At 46.0% G+C, this 16009-nt stretch overlaps 2 protein-coding genes and 1 pseudogene across 3 annotated transcripts; all 3 read right to left on the bottom strand.

Annotated features, from left to right (window-relative positions):
* Window positions 1-4324: 4324 nt before the first annotated feature.
* On the bottom strand, window positions 4325-5735 carry LOC308075555 (eukaryotic translation initiation factor 2 subunit 3-like; annotated as a pseudogene). The gene has a single exon. The product of its transcript is annotated as a eukaryotic translation initiation factor 2 subunit 3-like (transcript).
* Window positions 5736-6480: 745 nt separating this feature from the next.
* On the bottom strand, window positions 6481-7929 carry LOC308075554 (eukaryotic translation initiation factor 2 subunit 3-like; the record flags this gene model as incomplete). Its single annotated transcript, XM_080415500.1, has 1 exon — window positions 6481-7929. One exon carries the CDS (start codon window positions 7927-7929, stop codon window positions 6481-6483), a length of 1449 nt encoding a protein of 482 aa, XP_080271626.1.
* A 6667-nt stretch (window positions 7930-14596) lies between these two features.
* On the bottom strand, window positions 14597-16009 carry LOC308075553 (eukaryotic translation initiation factor 2 subunit 3-like; the record flags this gene model as incomplete). Its single annotated transcript, XM_080415499.1, has 1 exon — window positions 14597-16009. One exon carries the CDS (start codon window positions 16007-16009, stop codon window positions 14597-14599), a length of 1413 nt encoding a protein of 470 aa, XP_080271625.1.

Below are 16009 nucleotides of genomic sequence, written 5' to 3'. Positions count from 1 at the left end.
GTGGAAGCTTGTACAATATTAGCATTCTTTAAATCAATTTTCAAATGTATTGATTTTGTCCGTTAAGACACTGAGTTCAATATGTTTTCCACATATCTTTGCAGCCACCAATCATATTCACAGTGCTTTAATTGTAATTGTGATTAAATTAACCGCTCCATGCGGCTCATTAGTCAGAGATGTCAAACAAGGAGAAGCGTTGCTGTTGTTGAGGTGAGATGCTGACCGGAGCAGATGGGAGAGGGAAACAGCAGTAGGTCCTGGAAGCCAGTCAGGCCTAATAAGCCAATTAGGGAAGTGAGTGTCAACACATAGACTTCATGGATGTCATACCAGGTGGCTAATGTACTGACCAGCCCTGCAGGCTAACAACACTGTATCACCGTGACTCATTCACCATGGCTGCCCATACAGACGGCAGCAGGTTTCATAAAGAGCTGTCTACTATTTGCCCACTTGAGGCTGTCCCGCGCCTTACACCTAACCAGACCAGGTGGTTTGAACTGACTGACATTGTTCTATCCTAGAGTACCATGCTCTCACCATTGGGGCTGAAAGGGAGGGGAAAAAAGGAGGAAAGAACTCAATTAGTTCAGTATTCAGTGGTGAAACTGCAGCATAAGCCTGTCTGCTTGTGATATAGCAATCTTTATAAATACTTCAGCATACATGCCAAACACAGTCCTGCTTCCTGATTATGGCATGACAGTGCTGCAGTCAGGAACAAAGTGGAGCCAAGTTCCGCAAGCATTACTGAACTTGGTCCAATGGAATGTGAACGTGACTTGCTCTTTTTTTCCCTACCAGTGGTGGTGTTGGTTCAGCTTAATGCCGAGGCTGTGGCCGTGTTATTTGTTGTGTTGCATGCAGCATTCTGGTGTAGCAGGCTTCAGGGTCCTAGCCTGGTAAACCCTCCCTCCGGAAATCTCATTTCCATTTGATTTCAGGAGTGAGTCTGGCCTGATCCGCCTTTCTGCAATATTGGCTGTGCTGGAGTTGGGCGGGAGTAATACCGTTGACTGACAACCCCTTCAGCCAATGATAATTTTTCCCCTTCAGCCAATCAGCAGTTCACCAGTCTTAATGTGACGCAACGAGACTTTTGAGACAGCCATACCCAAAATGGGTTGCCTTTTTCGGATACAATGGTGTCACTGCCCGCCCCTACCGGTTCTCTAAATTTTTATTTTTAAATAGGCTTTGTCATGATTAATTGACCACATATATGAAGTTAAACAACTAAATTCTATCCAAACGATGTCTTATAAGTAAATTCCGTGCCTCAAAATAGAAGTTAGAGAGCTTTTTGAAGTAAAAAAATAGCGGAGAATTGGCCGCACAAGAAAAAGATGGCTGCCGTTCGTGTTTTGGGCTCACTCGAACTCGCCACCTGATTGGCCAACGTAAGCTGTCAATCACAGAACAATGAGCGACGACGCTGATAGGCTCGGCCGTTTGGCATACACAGCCAATATTGCAGAAAGGCGGATCAGGCCAGACTCACTCCAGGAATCAAATAGAAATGAGATTTCCGGAGGGAGGGTTTACCAGGCTATCAGGGTCCAGCTTCCATAGACATATATAGAAGAATGGACTCTCTAGTCTTTTGCTAGTGCAGTGCCTTTTGTTGACATTGGAGGTGGATGGTCTGAGAGGATGTTATAGATGATAACCTTTCTTGGCATTTAGCCCATGACCAAGCTTGGCACACTGTCTCCACTCTGCTCAAGAGTTCCAATACGCAAATCTCTGCCCACTTCGGTCCTCCAGCTTAACCCAAAAATTGGAAAGCTTTTCGTAGAGCTGAGACTGGAGAGCGAGTGAGGTTCCCAATCCACTTGCAGCTTCAAACAGTGAGTGTACACTACAGCCTGTTCTCGTCCGCTCGCCGTAAGTATTGACTGCCTATCTGTTCTGTTATGGCAACCCGATCTCACACGACTTAGTATACATTGCACAGTGTCATTCCGTGCATAGATAGACAACTGGAAAACCCGAAAATCCGTGCATAGCCGCCTCGCATCTCCCCCATTGACTAAACCATTTCGGAGGCGCGCAGTCTCAAGGGAACTGGAGCCACGTGAGGGACCACCGAGCGAGCTGAAGCAAGCGAGTTGCCGTCCCGAACGTTGCAACGTTCCCTTGATCCTACTCAGCGCCGTTTGAGTTATGTACCGATAGGCACAGAATCGTAAATTTTGTTGTGGGGACTGCTCTGCTTCCGGCTTTTTCCGGGTTGCAACTGGTTACGCCCACCGTGGGACTCGCCGTACATATGCACAGATTTTCTGGTTTTCTAGGCGACTATGCACGGAATGACGTGCACTGGGTCCATGCAATGTATTCTACATTCTGTGAGATCAGGCTGGTTATTGGATGGACCGTCTCTTCGGGCAATGGGATGGAAACCATGACATGAAACCACCATGAAACCTAGCCATGGTTCACATGACGCTTGTATACAAGCGTCATGGTGCCGAGTCCCCCTGGTCTAAAGTTGTGTTCGATTTTTTCACATTGCCATCTCTCACATAAACATAAACGTTCAGATTTCAAATATAAAGTGCTTACCACCGAGCCACGGATGTTACAAGGCGATGCGGACCGCGATGAGTACCCGTATCTCCCGTATTGTTCAATAAAAAGCATTTTAATCCCATCGCCGGCCATTTTCTCCAAATTGTCTCCGATACTTTCAACCATGCGACACTAATGGTTGGGAGGTGTATTGCACTCTGATACATTACAAAACAAAAAAAAACAAAAAAAGAAAATGGCCGGCGATGGGATTAAAATGCTTTTTATTGAACAATACGGGAGATACGGGTACTCATCGCGGTCCGCATCGCCTTGTAACATCCGTGGCTCGGTGGTAAGCACTTTATATTTGAAATCTGAACGTTTATGTTTATGTGAGAGATGGCAATGTGAAAAAATCGAACACAACTTTAGACCAGGGGGACTCTGCACCATGACTGTCATGGTATGACAGTCATGTTTCAGGGCTACATGAAACCATGAAACCATGACATGTCTGGGAGATGGGGTCTTAAAAAAAAAACTGAGAGTGAAACTGCAGAGATACTGAAGTGCATTTATATATATCATTCTGAGTAACAGTGATCAAAGCTATACTGAAACAACATAATGGGTTGATCTTGATTGTACAATCATGCTTTTTTGTTGTTGTGCATGGTGTGGGAGAATGCATGTCAAACAGCTCAAATATGAATATGATATTTAATATACATGATGACACTAGGGTGACCACCCATCCCGCATCTCGTGGGACAGTCACGAAATTGGAACGTCTGTCCTGCGTCCTGCACAAACAGAACAATGTCCCACGAATCAAAGATATTTTTTGGGGGGAAGTAAAAGTTAGAGGAGTTTTTAATGTATGGTGCATATGAAATGTGAGCTTACCATAATCACAGTAATCCTTAATCATATTCAAGGGCTTTTGGAGAGAAATGAGACAGACTCCAGTCACGTTCAGTTTAGAGCACTGCAAAGGCAATGTGTGTGTGTCTGTGTCCAGCTGATGCTCGTTGACAATCGTTAATGTTATATGCATCAAGGCAATTATGTTTCTGCACTGTCAAATCGATAGCATCAAAGCCATAGATTTATTACAAGCGACCCTCTCTGGCTTATAGATATTTGCCAGACCCAGGGGGTCGGCCTACATGAGGCTTTGTCGGTCGGTCTGTCCCTCTTTTCCTACCCAGCCAATCAGATGTCGGCATGACGTCACCTCGACTATTTAACCACTAGGGGTCTGGCACATCCAGGTCTCCTGGTTTGTTCAAGCTGTTGTTAATAACAAGACCAGGAGACCTGGTTCTGCCAGACCCCTAGTGGTTGAAATCTGAATGGCTGGGTAGGAGAAGAGGGACAGACCGACCGACCGAGCCTCCTGTATGCCGACCCCCTGGGTCTGGCAACTACGCTACACTTGGTTGGTAAATGACTATGTTTTATGCGGAATTTATATTTATGCAGTATTTATATTATATTTGTTATTATTGTCTATATGTCCTCTGAACGAAGGGGTTTAGAGTGAGAACTTACTAAAGCTTGTATAATTGTATTTCTTTTTGTGTGTAAAACACTTTTGTGTTTTATAAATAATAATAATAATAATAATAATGAACTGAAGATGATGGCCAATGTTGATAATTGAAAAGAAAAAAATATTTTCCTTTTTTTTTTTTTAAATCTTTTGTTTCCTCCCTTGACACCCTTCGTCCTCCTTTTGCGCATGAAGAGTTGATGGGAGTGGCGTCTTGGTGATATTAATATTGCCACAATGACAGTCTCCTCAGTTGTTGTCCACTGTTGGTGCGATGGTCGCCACTCCTGATCTGACCCCAGCCAATCAGACGCCAATGTTTCTCCACACGACGACTCAGGGCGATCTTCTCGCCAACCTCTGTGCAGACGGGGTGGGTCAGGACAATCTTGGCCAAGTCTGCCTTGGCGGCACTCACACGGCCTCCTGTGGACAACGAACCGATGTTCACCATCAGCACCTCGTTCTTAGTTAGCTTCTGGACCTTGGCAGCTTTCTTGTCTCCCTCCATGCGGACTCCCAGCAGCCTCCGGAGGGTGAAGTAAGAGATTTCCAGCTCAGAGAAGATCTCCGGCAGTGCTCCGACAGCACCCAGCATTTGGCCCACCATACGATCTGCTCTGCACAGCGTTGGGTCGATTTTAGTGCCGACGCCGATAAGGCCCCCAGGCACAGCATACTGCAGGTCATTGTGTTCAGCAAACAGGGAGACGATCTTGGAGAAGATTGGCTTACACATCAGCCTTCCTTCCTTGTCTTTGGTCACGATTCCTGGACGCACCTCCAACTCCTGACCCAGCTTGAGCACACCCTTTATTATGCTGCCTCCAGCTACACCACCTTTCAGGTCATCTACTTCACAACCAGGCTTGTTCACATCAAATGATCTGATAATGATGAGTCTGGGTTCTGAGATGAAGTCTCTGATTGGTACTGGGATCTTTTTGACGATGTACTCACACACCACGTCTATGTTGTACTTCAGCTGGGCTGAGAAGGGAATGATTGAGGCGCCTTCTGCCACTGTGCCCTTTATGAAGTTGAGGATCTGTGCGTACTGCTCTTTGGCCTGGCTCTCTTTCACCAGGTCGATCTTGTTCTGCAGGATCAGAATGTGTTTGAGCTTCATGATCTCTATGGCTGCCAGATGCTCTGCTGTCTGGGGCTGCGGACATGACTCGTTCCCCGCGATCAGCAGGAGGGCCGCATCCATGACAGCAGCTCCGTTCAACATTGTGGCCATCAAAATATCGTGACCTGGACAGTCCACAAATGAGACGTGTCTGACAAGTTTGAAGTTGCCCTTTGTACCAGGGATGTCTGTGGGGAACTCGTCCGGAGTGCTGCTTCCACACGACCTGTAGCATTCTGGCCTTGGATAGTCGTCTAGCTTATACACCTTGGAGTTGGCATATCCAAGCTTGATAGTAATGTTCCTCTCCAGCTCATTCTTGAACCTGACAGTGTGCACACCGGAGACGGCCTTTACCACTGTGGACTTCCCATGGGCCACATGACCAATGGTTCCAATATTGATAGTGGGTTGTCTGCTGATGATCTCAGGAGAGAGAGGGGTCAGTGTTGATACATCCAGAGCATTTATATCTTGTCTGGAAAGATGAGGCTGCCCAAATGTTGTTCCAGACCTGTTGCCTGCCATCTTGAAAGAAAACAGATAGAGTCTTCTGTTGTTCCGTTTCTCTCAGTCTTTCTCCGTCTCCTATTATCTCTGTCTGTCTTCTGCCTTGCTCTGTCTTTCTCTGTGTCTCTGTCTCCATCTTTGTATACAACATCTTTATCTTTGAATTACTGCATCTTTCAACAATTAAATGAACTCCTTGCGTGATGAGAAAGTTCCATATATATATACAGTAAGTTGCGATCAGGCATGTCCATGTTTGGCTAGCGTACTCAGTACTGTGATGTCACACACGTCCATATTTGGGCACAATTCAGCAGACACAAAATATTTCAGGGCCAGTCTATGATGTCAGCCATCTGTAACGTCAACACTTTGGCGTCAGTGCTGTGACACCAGGCATGGCCATATATGGGCATACGGTAATCCGAGCTATAATACATCTGGAGGAGGCACAGAAAATCTCCACACACTCATCATATCCTGTTTCAAATCTTTTTTATTGTGAAGCACAGGGTAGGATTATACATTTCTGTTCATATATATGGATTGCTTTCCTTTTATTAAAACAAAAACAAACAGACATATACACAAAATAGACGGTTAACATGAAAAGAATACGCGCTCAAACTTAAGCAAAATCACTCATCATATCCTACTACTATTTTGTTTCCTCCCTTGACACCTTTCGTCCTCCTTTTGCGCATGAAGAGTGTGATGGGAGTGGCGTCTTGTTGATATTAATATTGCCACAATGACAGTCTCCTCAGTTGTTGTCCACTGTTGGTGCGATGGTCACGCCACTCCTGATCTGACCCCAGCCAATCAGACGCCAATGTTTCTCCACGCGACGACTCAGGGCGATCTTCTCGCCAACCTCTGTGCAGACAGGGTGGGTCAGGACAATCTTGGCCAAGTCTACCTTGGCGGTACTCACACAGCCTCCTGTGGACAACGAAGCGATCTTCACCACACGGCCTCCTGTGGACAACGAACCGATGTTCACCATCAGCACCTCGTTCTTAGTTAGCTTCTGGACCTTGGCAGCTTTCTTGTCTCCCTCCATGCGGACTCCCAGCAGCCTCCGGAGGGTGAAGTAAGAGATTTCCAGCTCAGAGTAGATCTCCGGCAGTGCTCCGACAGCACCCAGCGTCTGGCCCATCATACGATCTGCTCTGCACAGCGTTGGGTCGATTTTAGTGCCGACACCGATAAGGCCCCCAGGCACAGCATACTGCAGGTCATTGTGTTCAGCAAACAGGGAGACGATCTTGGAGAAGATTGGCTTACACTTCAGCCTTCCTTTCTTGTCTTTGGTCACGATTCCTGGACGCACCTCCAACTCCTGACCCAGCTTGAGCACACCCTTTATTATGCTGCCTCCAGCTACACCACCTTTCAGGTCATCTACTTCACAACCAGGCTTGTTCACGTCAAATGATCTGATAATGATGAGTCTGGGTTCTGAGATGAAGTCTCTGATTGGTACTGGGATCTTGTTGACGATGTAATCACACACCACGTCTATGTTGTACTTCAGCTGGGCTGAGAAGGGAATGATTGGGGCGCCTTCTGCCACTGTGCCCTTTATGAAGTTGAGGATCTGTGCGTACTGCTCTTTGGCCTGGCTCTCCTTCACCAGGTCGATCTTGTTCTGCAGGATCAGAATGTGTTTGAGCTTCATGATCTGTATGGCTGCCAGATGCTCTGATGTCTGGGGCTGTGGACATGACTCGTTCCCCGCGATCAGCAGGAGGGCCGCATCCATGACAGCAGCTCCGTTCAACATTGTGGCCATCAAAATATCGTGACCTGGACAGTCCACAAATGAGACGTGTCTGACTAGTTTGAAGTTGCCCTTTGTACCAGGGATGTCTGTGGGGAACTCGTCCGGAGTGCTGCTTCCACACGACCTGTAGCATTGTGGCCTTGGACAGTCGTCTAGCTTATACACCTTGGAGTTGGCATATCCAAGCTTGATAGTAATGTTCCTCTCCAGCTCATTCTTGAACCTGACAGTGTGCACACCGGAGACGGCCTTTACCACTGTGGACTTTCCATGGGCCACATGACCAATGGTTCCAATATTGATAGTGGGCTGTCTGCTGATGATCTCAGGAGAGAGAGGGGTCAGTGTTGATACATCCAGAGCATTTATATCTTGTCTGGAAAGATGAGGCTGCCCAAGCGTTGTTCCAGACCTGTTGCCTGCCATCTTGAATGAAAACAGAGAGTCTTCTGTTGTTCTGTCTCTCTCCGTCTCTCTCAGTCTTTCTCGGTCTCCTATTATCTCTGTCTTTCTCTGTCTCCCAATATAGAAACTCTCGATCGGCTGGCTCGTTATCCAGATCCGAAAGCCACTATGAGAATATGTTTCAAACTATGGGCTTGATTATTGCTGGAGTCTCTTGATGCTTCTCTCTCTGTTAGTTAATGTGGCTCGGGGTCGCTGCTGGAACTGTGTCCAACTAAGGCACATCGAGCCTTTTATACTGTTGGCTGTGGCCCTAATGTCCCTATGATGATGTCAGGTAGTGTCAGACATCTCCATATATGGAGATGTCTGACTCTCAGACGGTTATCTCTATATATGGAGATCTGGGCAGAGGTTGCTGATGTCAGACTCCGTATATATGACACGCGTTCAGGTATCTATGACGACTGTAAGTTGATAGTCTCCATTTATGGGGATCTCCATATATAGGCTAGTGCTGGCAAATATGCCTTGAATGTTTTCTACAGCCGCCCCACGGATTTCCGATTGAAATACGTAAAAATCCGAGAACATTTCCTTGCATATGCCGCCAGTATTCGCCTGTGCCACCATTTTCGTCTGCTCCGCATGTTTCACCCGTCGTACATTACCCGAGGTATTGATGAGCCCACTGCCCACTGAAGCCATTTGGATAAGTTTTCTTTACAGAGTAGTGGTAAGCCCGCCGCCCCATGAGGACAATTGGATGAGGTTTCTTTACGGAGGTTGAATTATATATTTTTGATAACGCTTTCCATATTCTAAATGACGCTTTGCATGGGGCCGGCCGGCTTACCACTACTCTGTAAAGAAAACTTATCCAAATGGCCTCAGTGGGAAGTGGGCTCATCAATACCTCGGGTAATGTACGACGGGTGAAACATGCGGAGCAGACGAAAATGGTGGCACAGGCGAATACTTTGAATTACTGAATCTTTCAACAATTAAATTAACTCCTTGCGTGATGAGAAAGTTCCATATATATACAGTAAGTTGCGATCAGGCATGTCCATGTTTGGCTAGCGTACTCAGTACTGTGATGTCACACACGTCCATATTTGGAGGGACAGCGAGTGCATTTTCCGGCAGCGGCAGCTTCCGCGGAGCTTCCGCGGAGCTTCCGCGGAGCTGCCGGCGGCGCCAGCTTTGGGAGTGTGCTGCGTTTGTGTAACGCAGTCCCCACCAATATTATTTACGATTCTGTGCCTATCGGTACATAACTCGGACGGCGCTTAGTCGATTAGTAGACCATCGGCCGGTCGTCGCGGGCACTCGCGCCTGGAGGCGCTCGGGCGCGACTCCTTGGCCTCAAGGTCTACTGAGTCGGCGCGCCTCCGTCATGGTCCAAAACTATACTTTATCGGCGGAAAAAAGAAGTTGACTGCCGCTCCTCCACCGGCAGTTCCGCGACTGCCGCTCCTCCACCGGCAGTTCCGCGGCAGTTCCGCTGCTCCGCCGGCAGCTGCCGCTCCACCGCCGGCAGTCACTGCCGGGAGATGCCGCTCCTCCACCGGCAGTTCCGCGACAGTTCCGCGGCTGCTGCCGCTGCCGGAGAATGCACTCGCTCCTTCTCCATATTTGGGCACAATTCAGCAGACACAAAATATTTCAGGGCCAGCGTATGATGTCAGCCATCTGTAACGTCAACACTTTGGCGTCGGTGCTGTGACACCAGGCATGGCCATATATGGGCATACGGTAATCCAAGCTATAATACATCTGGAGGAGGCACAGAAAATCTCCACACACTCATCATATCCTACTACTATAATTGAAATGACCACCAATGCACGTCCGGGGTTGGTCAGCACATGATCACTCCATTTTCCTCCTACTACTATAATTGAAATGACCACCAATGCACGTCCGGGGTTGGTCAGCACACGATCACTCCATTTGCCTCCAAACTTGCCACAGACTATTGATCAGTGCTCTGGCTAATACCTAGGCTTCTTTCCCCATCTTCAATGTACTTACATTTGTACAGTTAATATAAAACTACATTGCATATTTTAGCCACAGCACCCCACCCTACTGCGCATCTCCATATATGGCCATATCAGTTGGATCACTGGTGCAACGTAGTTGTGATGTAGCTGATCGGGCCTAGATGTGAGGGCCGCGAAGCGGCCCAAACCTCTAGGTTCAATAATGTGTTTGGACCAATGGGTTTGATATACCTCATGGGCCCATAGGCGGTTCCCCCACACAAGTAAAAATCATGGTAATGAGCTCAACCACCAACCGCAGAATGCATATCACATGCCCGTAGTGTTGTGGTAAGGCAGTTATTGGCCCCAGCCCTTATCTCCAGCCTTTTTAGGGCAGACATAGCTTAGTAGATAGACCATTGGTACCATAGGCCATTGGTAATCAGAAGATCGCTGGTTCACCCCCTAGGTCGCCCAATATACATAACCACTAACAGTGCTCATCATGACCATATGAGCAGCCATCAAGTGGGTGACGCCAAGACTGGTATTAATAAAGATAAAATAAAGGAGAATAGAGTCTGCACACTGGTAATGCTAAAAAATCTCTGCTGTATTTTATTGCGTCGTCAACGTTTCGATTTATTCAGATATTCATCAGGACATAATACTGTATGTCCTGATGAATATCTGAATAGATCGCACTACTTTCCTCATTAATAAAGGCCTATCCTTTTTTATATTTGCCCTGGGTGACGGGAGTGATAAGCCAATGAAAGTTGCTGCAGACGGTTTAGTCAAATTCAAGGCTAAGGAGACACCAGAATTTATCCAGGTAAAAAGGAAACAATGCAGAACAGAGTATGTGATGACATTATCACCCCACTCCCCACATTCATAGTTGCCCTTCTTATGGTAACATTTTACAGCACCAAATTGGTGAAATCTCACTTCACCATCACCTACACAACTCAGAACTATACATTTCTCTGAACTTTGACCGTTCACCAAACAAATACCTCAGTAGGTCAGTTCACCATTGCAAGGGTTCGATAACGCACCTCTTTGCCCTTAGGGGCAATAGCCGTGGGTGTAGACCTCTCTGGTGTTCATTTCTTACTGGACCATTGAGGCTCAGGTTACGGTACTGTCCTCGTCACTAGTAGCCGAAATGTCAAGGCTAAAACACTGATACTATATAGTACTGTAGCCTACATGTGTGCGCCCGAGGCATTCTGGGAAGTCCCCGCCCTGTCCAATGCACTTCCAATGCACAACCCAAGATGCTACAATACATTGTTTGTTTCTATCTGTTGAATCTCCAAAGCCTCACCTCTCCTTCCCCTCTTTTCCCTCCCCTCCCCTCTCCTCTGTTCCTCTTGTCATGTCATCCCGTCTCCTCTCCCGACTCCTTCTCTCCATAGCCTTTCCTCCCTCTCTGCCTCCACCTCTCTCTCCTTCATCACCTTCCTGGGAACGCTGAGGCCCAGTCACCCTCACCGACTCTCACTCCACCATACAGCTTATATCTCACTGCACACACTCTGTCTGTGTGTATTTTCTGAGTGGGTATGGAGAGATTGGAGACAACACGCTACAACTTTCTGTATCACCTGTTTGTGTCTGTGTTTGTGCACATGTTTGTGATAAACAGTGAGAGTGAGAGTGAGAGAGTGTATTGTTCATCTGCATATCTGAGTGAGTTTGTCTGAAACATTACCAACTCTGCTTGATTTTGTATTAATTACCAGTTTATTTATTAATTATATATATATATTCATATTTAAGTATCATATGGATTATGATTACTGTACACAGCTGTTTTTCTTAACCTTACTATAGCTACTTTCCTTGCTATTATTTTGTGTTATTTAGTTATTGTTGCTACCATGTTGTGGAACCACATCCAATTAATGTTACTCTTGTGTATGACATGTAATACAATCTTGCAGTTTGGCAAGTGGTATCACCAGATGTACAGCATGAAACAGACTGTAAGGGTGAACCTATCTATTTCCATGATGTGTACACATACACACACAAGTTGTGTGTGTACGTGTACGGTTTGCTGTGTGACAACAAACCTAGCATGTCTTTCATATTCAGGTGAGTAGGACAGACAGTAGTAGAGGGTCTGCCTACCTGCATTATTCATGAAGTTCCACTGGTGTGCAACAGCACAGAAAACAAGGAGGCAGGCAATAATGGGCACACAGATTGTCATAGCTGCGTCGTGCTCACAACAAAGTCTAATGGCACCACCTAGTGGCACAGTTCCTCATAAGCCCCTTGGCCTTAAACAATTTTAAAATGAGTCCGAAACCAAAATTGGACTGTTTGGTTAACACATATCCAAAATCATCTGAAATGATGGCTAGGCTATGTTGGAGAACGTCTCATTACTTACCTATATTTGCATTAAAACAGTTAAAATGTGTTACACTTGCATGAATGTAAGGTATTTCACAAACCCAGTACACTCTGATTAATGAACAGACTCCAATTTGTGTTGAAATAAATAATAGTGTATTCGGATGGATACAGTAGTACAACCATGGACTGTAGCTACAACCATAGCCTGAAACCTGACAAATCTGCAAGTTTGTTTGCTCAGGCAGATGGGTCTGGCCTTAAACCCAATGTTTTACCTCTCTCCCAAAAGTAAGTAGGCCTGTTAAGTATGCAAGTAGGCCAGAGAGGCTTATTTGTCTAACAATTAACAAACATTATCTCCCTCATCCACTATGGATTCACTATACCAGCCCAGCACCTTACAATCTAACATAAAAACAGCTAGTTTATAGCTGACATATAGCTTCCTTTTTATAACAACAACAACAAATCAGCATCCATCCAAATGTAACAACGTTACAAAGTTAATGCTACAGCCTACCTTAATATTGGACTTCATTCCCCCCTTCCTTTCTCTGCCAATGACAAATTTGTTTTGAATGATTCATGTTGGATAATCTGCTGATTAATCAGATTGATCAATCTGGAGCTGTGTTTTTCCAGTCAACACAAAAAACACAGCTGCGCCATGCAACCCTAATTAATAGCTGTTTGATTTTCTGTAAGTAGCCTACCTACCAGTCAAAGCATTGACAATAGGCTACGAATAGACCCTTTTGACATAGGGTAAATCAATGGTACCTATTAAGGTCCATTCAGGTTTTGTATAAACAGAGTCAGGGTGCTGCTATTGTGCATGTTGGCTCATAGAAGGCTCTCTGCTGCAACACTAATGGTAATGGAAATGAAGTTGTTACAAAATGATTAACACCTGTGTTTACCACCCTATTTCAATTATGGCTCACGGCTGCGATGAAAAAGATCAGCGCTTGCTCTTTGGCAATGGTGTAAAGTAACTAAGTACGTACGTACACTTAAGTACAGTACTTGAGTAAATGTCGACATTTACTCAAGTACTGTACTTAAGTAAAATTTTGAGGTACTTTTACTTTATTGAAGTATTTCCAATTGTCTATACTTTTACTTCTACTCCACTACATCTCAGAGGAAAATATTGTACTTTTACTCCACTACAATTATTTGAAAACTCAGGACTTTTGAATTCGGGACTTTTACTTGTAACAGAGTACTTCTACATTGCAAGTAAAACATTTGAGTACCTTTTCCACCACTGCTCTTTGGCATACATAGGTAGCCTAACCAAACAGCTTCCTTCGAGACGAAAATGTAATTAGCTGTAGCTGTTTATGCAGACCTTTCCTTTAGCGCTATCCTTCGGCCAACAATTCCAGTTGGGTGTAAGGTAGGTGGGAGGATAGGCTATATGAAGAGTGGGTTGATGAGAGTGTTACAACTTGTTAATCAGGGTAGTGCGGTGCCCCGCCCTAAACAATAATATATAAATAATAAAAAAATAAAAAAAAGAATTTGCCTGGCTGGAGAAAAAAGGTGCCCAGAATTCTCAGGTGCCTTGGTCACTCTTCTGCTTACCAGGTGGGTGGGGCTCCCAGTCAATAAGATGTAATGTAGCCTATTGAACATTTATTTTACATATTTTTATATTTCTGTTTTTCTTTTAATATTTATTCATTTTGTGTGGTACCCATGTTCTTGTAGGCGTGATATCAATACTTTATTGGATCTGTCTTTCATGCCAATATTATGGAGATGCCGGATGCCACAAGTACATGCCCATATATGGGCTTATCGGTTGGAAGTCGGTTGGACGTTTCTTGAGATACATGAACTACAGACGAGCAGACACACACGCAGAGATTCCATGTATTTATAGAATTCTTTAAAAAAAAAAACTCTTTGGACTGGAATGGACCAGCTCCTTCTCTTTTACGTGTTTCCATGTCTATGTCAAATAAAGGCTTAAAAATGACCCCCAGAAAAAGCTACTATCATGGTATCATCGTCATAGACTGGCCACATGAAGTCGAGATCCACATGAAGCCATGAAGCCATTATTAACCCCCCGTCTTTATTGAAAATCTATACATTCCGCTCTCCATTGGCAGATGGCAGACACTTGATGTAACGTGTCATAAATGGAACAATGCAGAAGAGGAAGGAGAAGACTAGGAGGCATTGTTGTACTTATTGAGATGACCCCCATCTTTTGTTTCCTCCCTTGACCCCCTTCGTCCTCCTTTTGTGCATGAAGAGCGTGATGGGAGTGGCGTCTTGTTGATAGTAATATTGCCACAATGACAGTCTCCTCAGTTGTTGTCCACTGTTGGTGCGATGGTCACGCCACTCCTGATCTGACCCCAGCCAATCAGACGCCAATGTTTCTCCACACGACGACTCAGGGCGATCTTCTCGCCAACCTCTGTGCAGACGGGGTGGGTCAGGACAATCTTGGCCAAGTCTGCCTTGGCGGCACTCACACGGCCTCCTGTGGACAACGAACCGATGTTCACCATCAGCACCTCGTTCTTAGTTAGCTTCTGGACCTTGGCAGCTTTCTTGTCTCCCTCCATGCGGACTCCCAGCAGCCTCCGGAGGGTGAAGTAAGAGATTTCCAGCTCAGAGAAGATCTCCGGCAGTGCTCCGACAGCACCCAGCATCTGGCCCACCATACGATCTGCTCTGCACAGCGTTGGGTCGATTCTAGTGCCGACGCCGATAAGGCCCCCAGGCACAGCATACTGCAGGTCATTGTGTTCAGCAAACAGGGAGACGATCTTGGAGAAGATTGGCTTACACATCAGCCTTCCTTCCTCGTCTTTGGTCACGATTCCTGGACGCACCTCCAACTCCTGACCCAGCTTGAGCACACCCTTTATTATGCTGCCTCCAGCTACACCACCTTTCAGGTCATCTACTTCACAACCAGGCTTGTTCACGTCAAATGATCTGATAATGATGAGTCTGGGTTCTGAGATGAAGTCTCTGATTGGTACTGGGATCTTTTTGACGATGTACTCACACACCACGTCTATGTTGTACTTCAGCTGGGCTGAGAAGGGAATGATTGGGGCGCCCTCTGCCACTGTGCCCTTTATGAAGTTGAGGATCTGTGCGTACTGCTCTTTGGCCTGGCTCTCTTTCACCAGGTCGATCTTGTTCTGCAGGATCAGAATGTGTTTGAGCTTCATGATCTCTATGGCTGCCAGATGCTCTGATGTCTGGGGCTGCGGACATGACTCGTTCCCCGCGATCAGCAGGAGGGCCGCATCCATGACAGCAGCTCCGTTCAACATTGTGGCCATCAAAATATCGTGACCTGGACAGTCCACAAATGAGACGTGTCTGACTAGTTTGAAGTTGCCCTTTGTACCAGGGATGTCTGTGGGGAACTCGTCCGGAGTGCTGCTTCCACACGACCTGTAGCATTCTGGCCTTGGACAGTCGTCTAGCTTATACACCTTGGAGTTGGCATATCCAAGCTTGATAGTAATGTTCCTCTCCAGCTCATTCTTGAACCTGACAGTGTGCACACCGGAGATGGCCTTTACCACTGTGGACTTCCCATGGGCCACATGACCAATGGTTCCAATATTGATAGTGGGCTGTCTGCTGATGATCTCAGGAGAGAGAGGGGTCAGTGTTGATACATCCAGAGCATTTATATCTTGTCTGGAAAGATGAGGCTGCCCAAGCGTTGCTCCAGACTTGTTGCCCGCCAT

Source organism: Gymnoscopelus braueri (assembly GCF_963280865.1).
Source record: "Gymnoscopelus braueri genome assembly, chromosome: 20".
NCBI classification, from domain to species: Eukaryota; Metazoa; Chordata; class Actinopteri; order Myctophiformes; family Myctophidae; genus Gymnoscopelus; species Gymnoscopelus braueri.
Note: the sequence above shows the minus strand (reverse complement) of the source record. Positions and strands in the feature narration are given on the sequence as shown.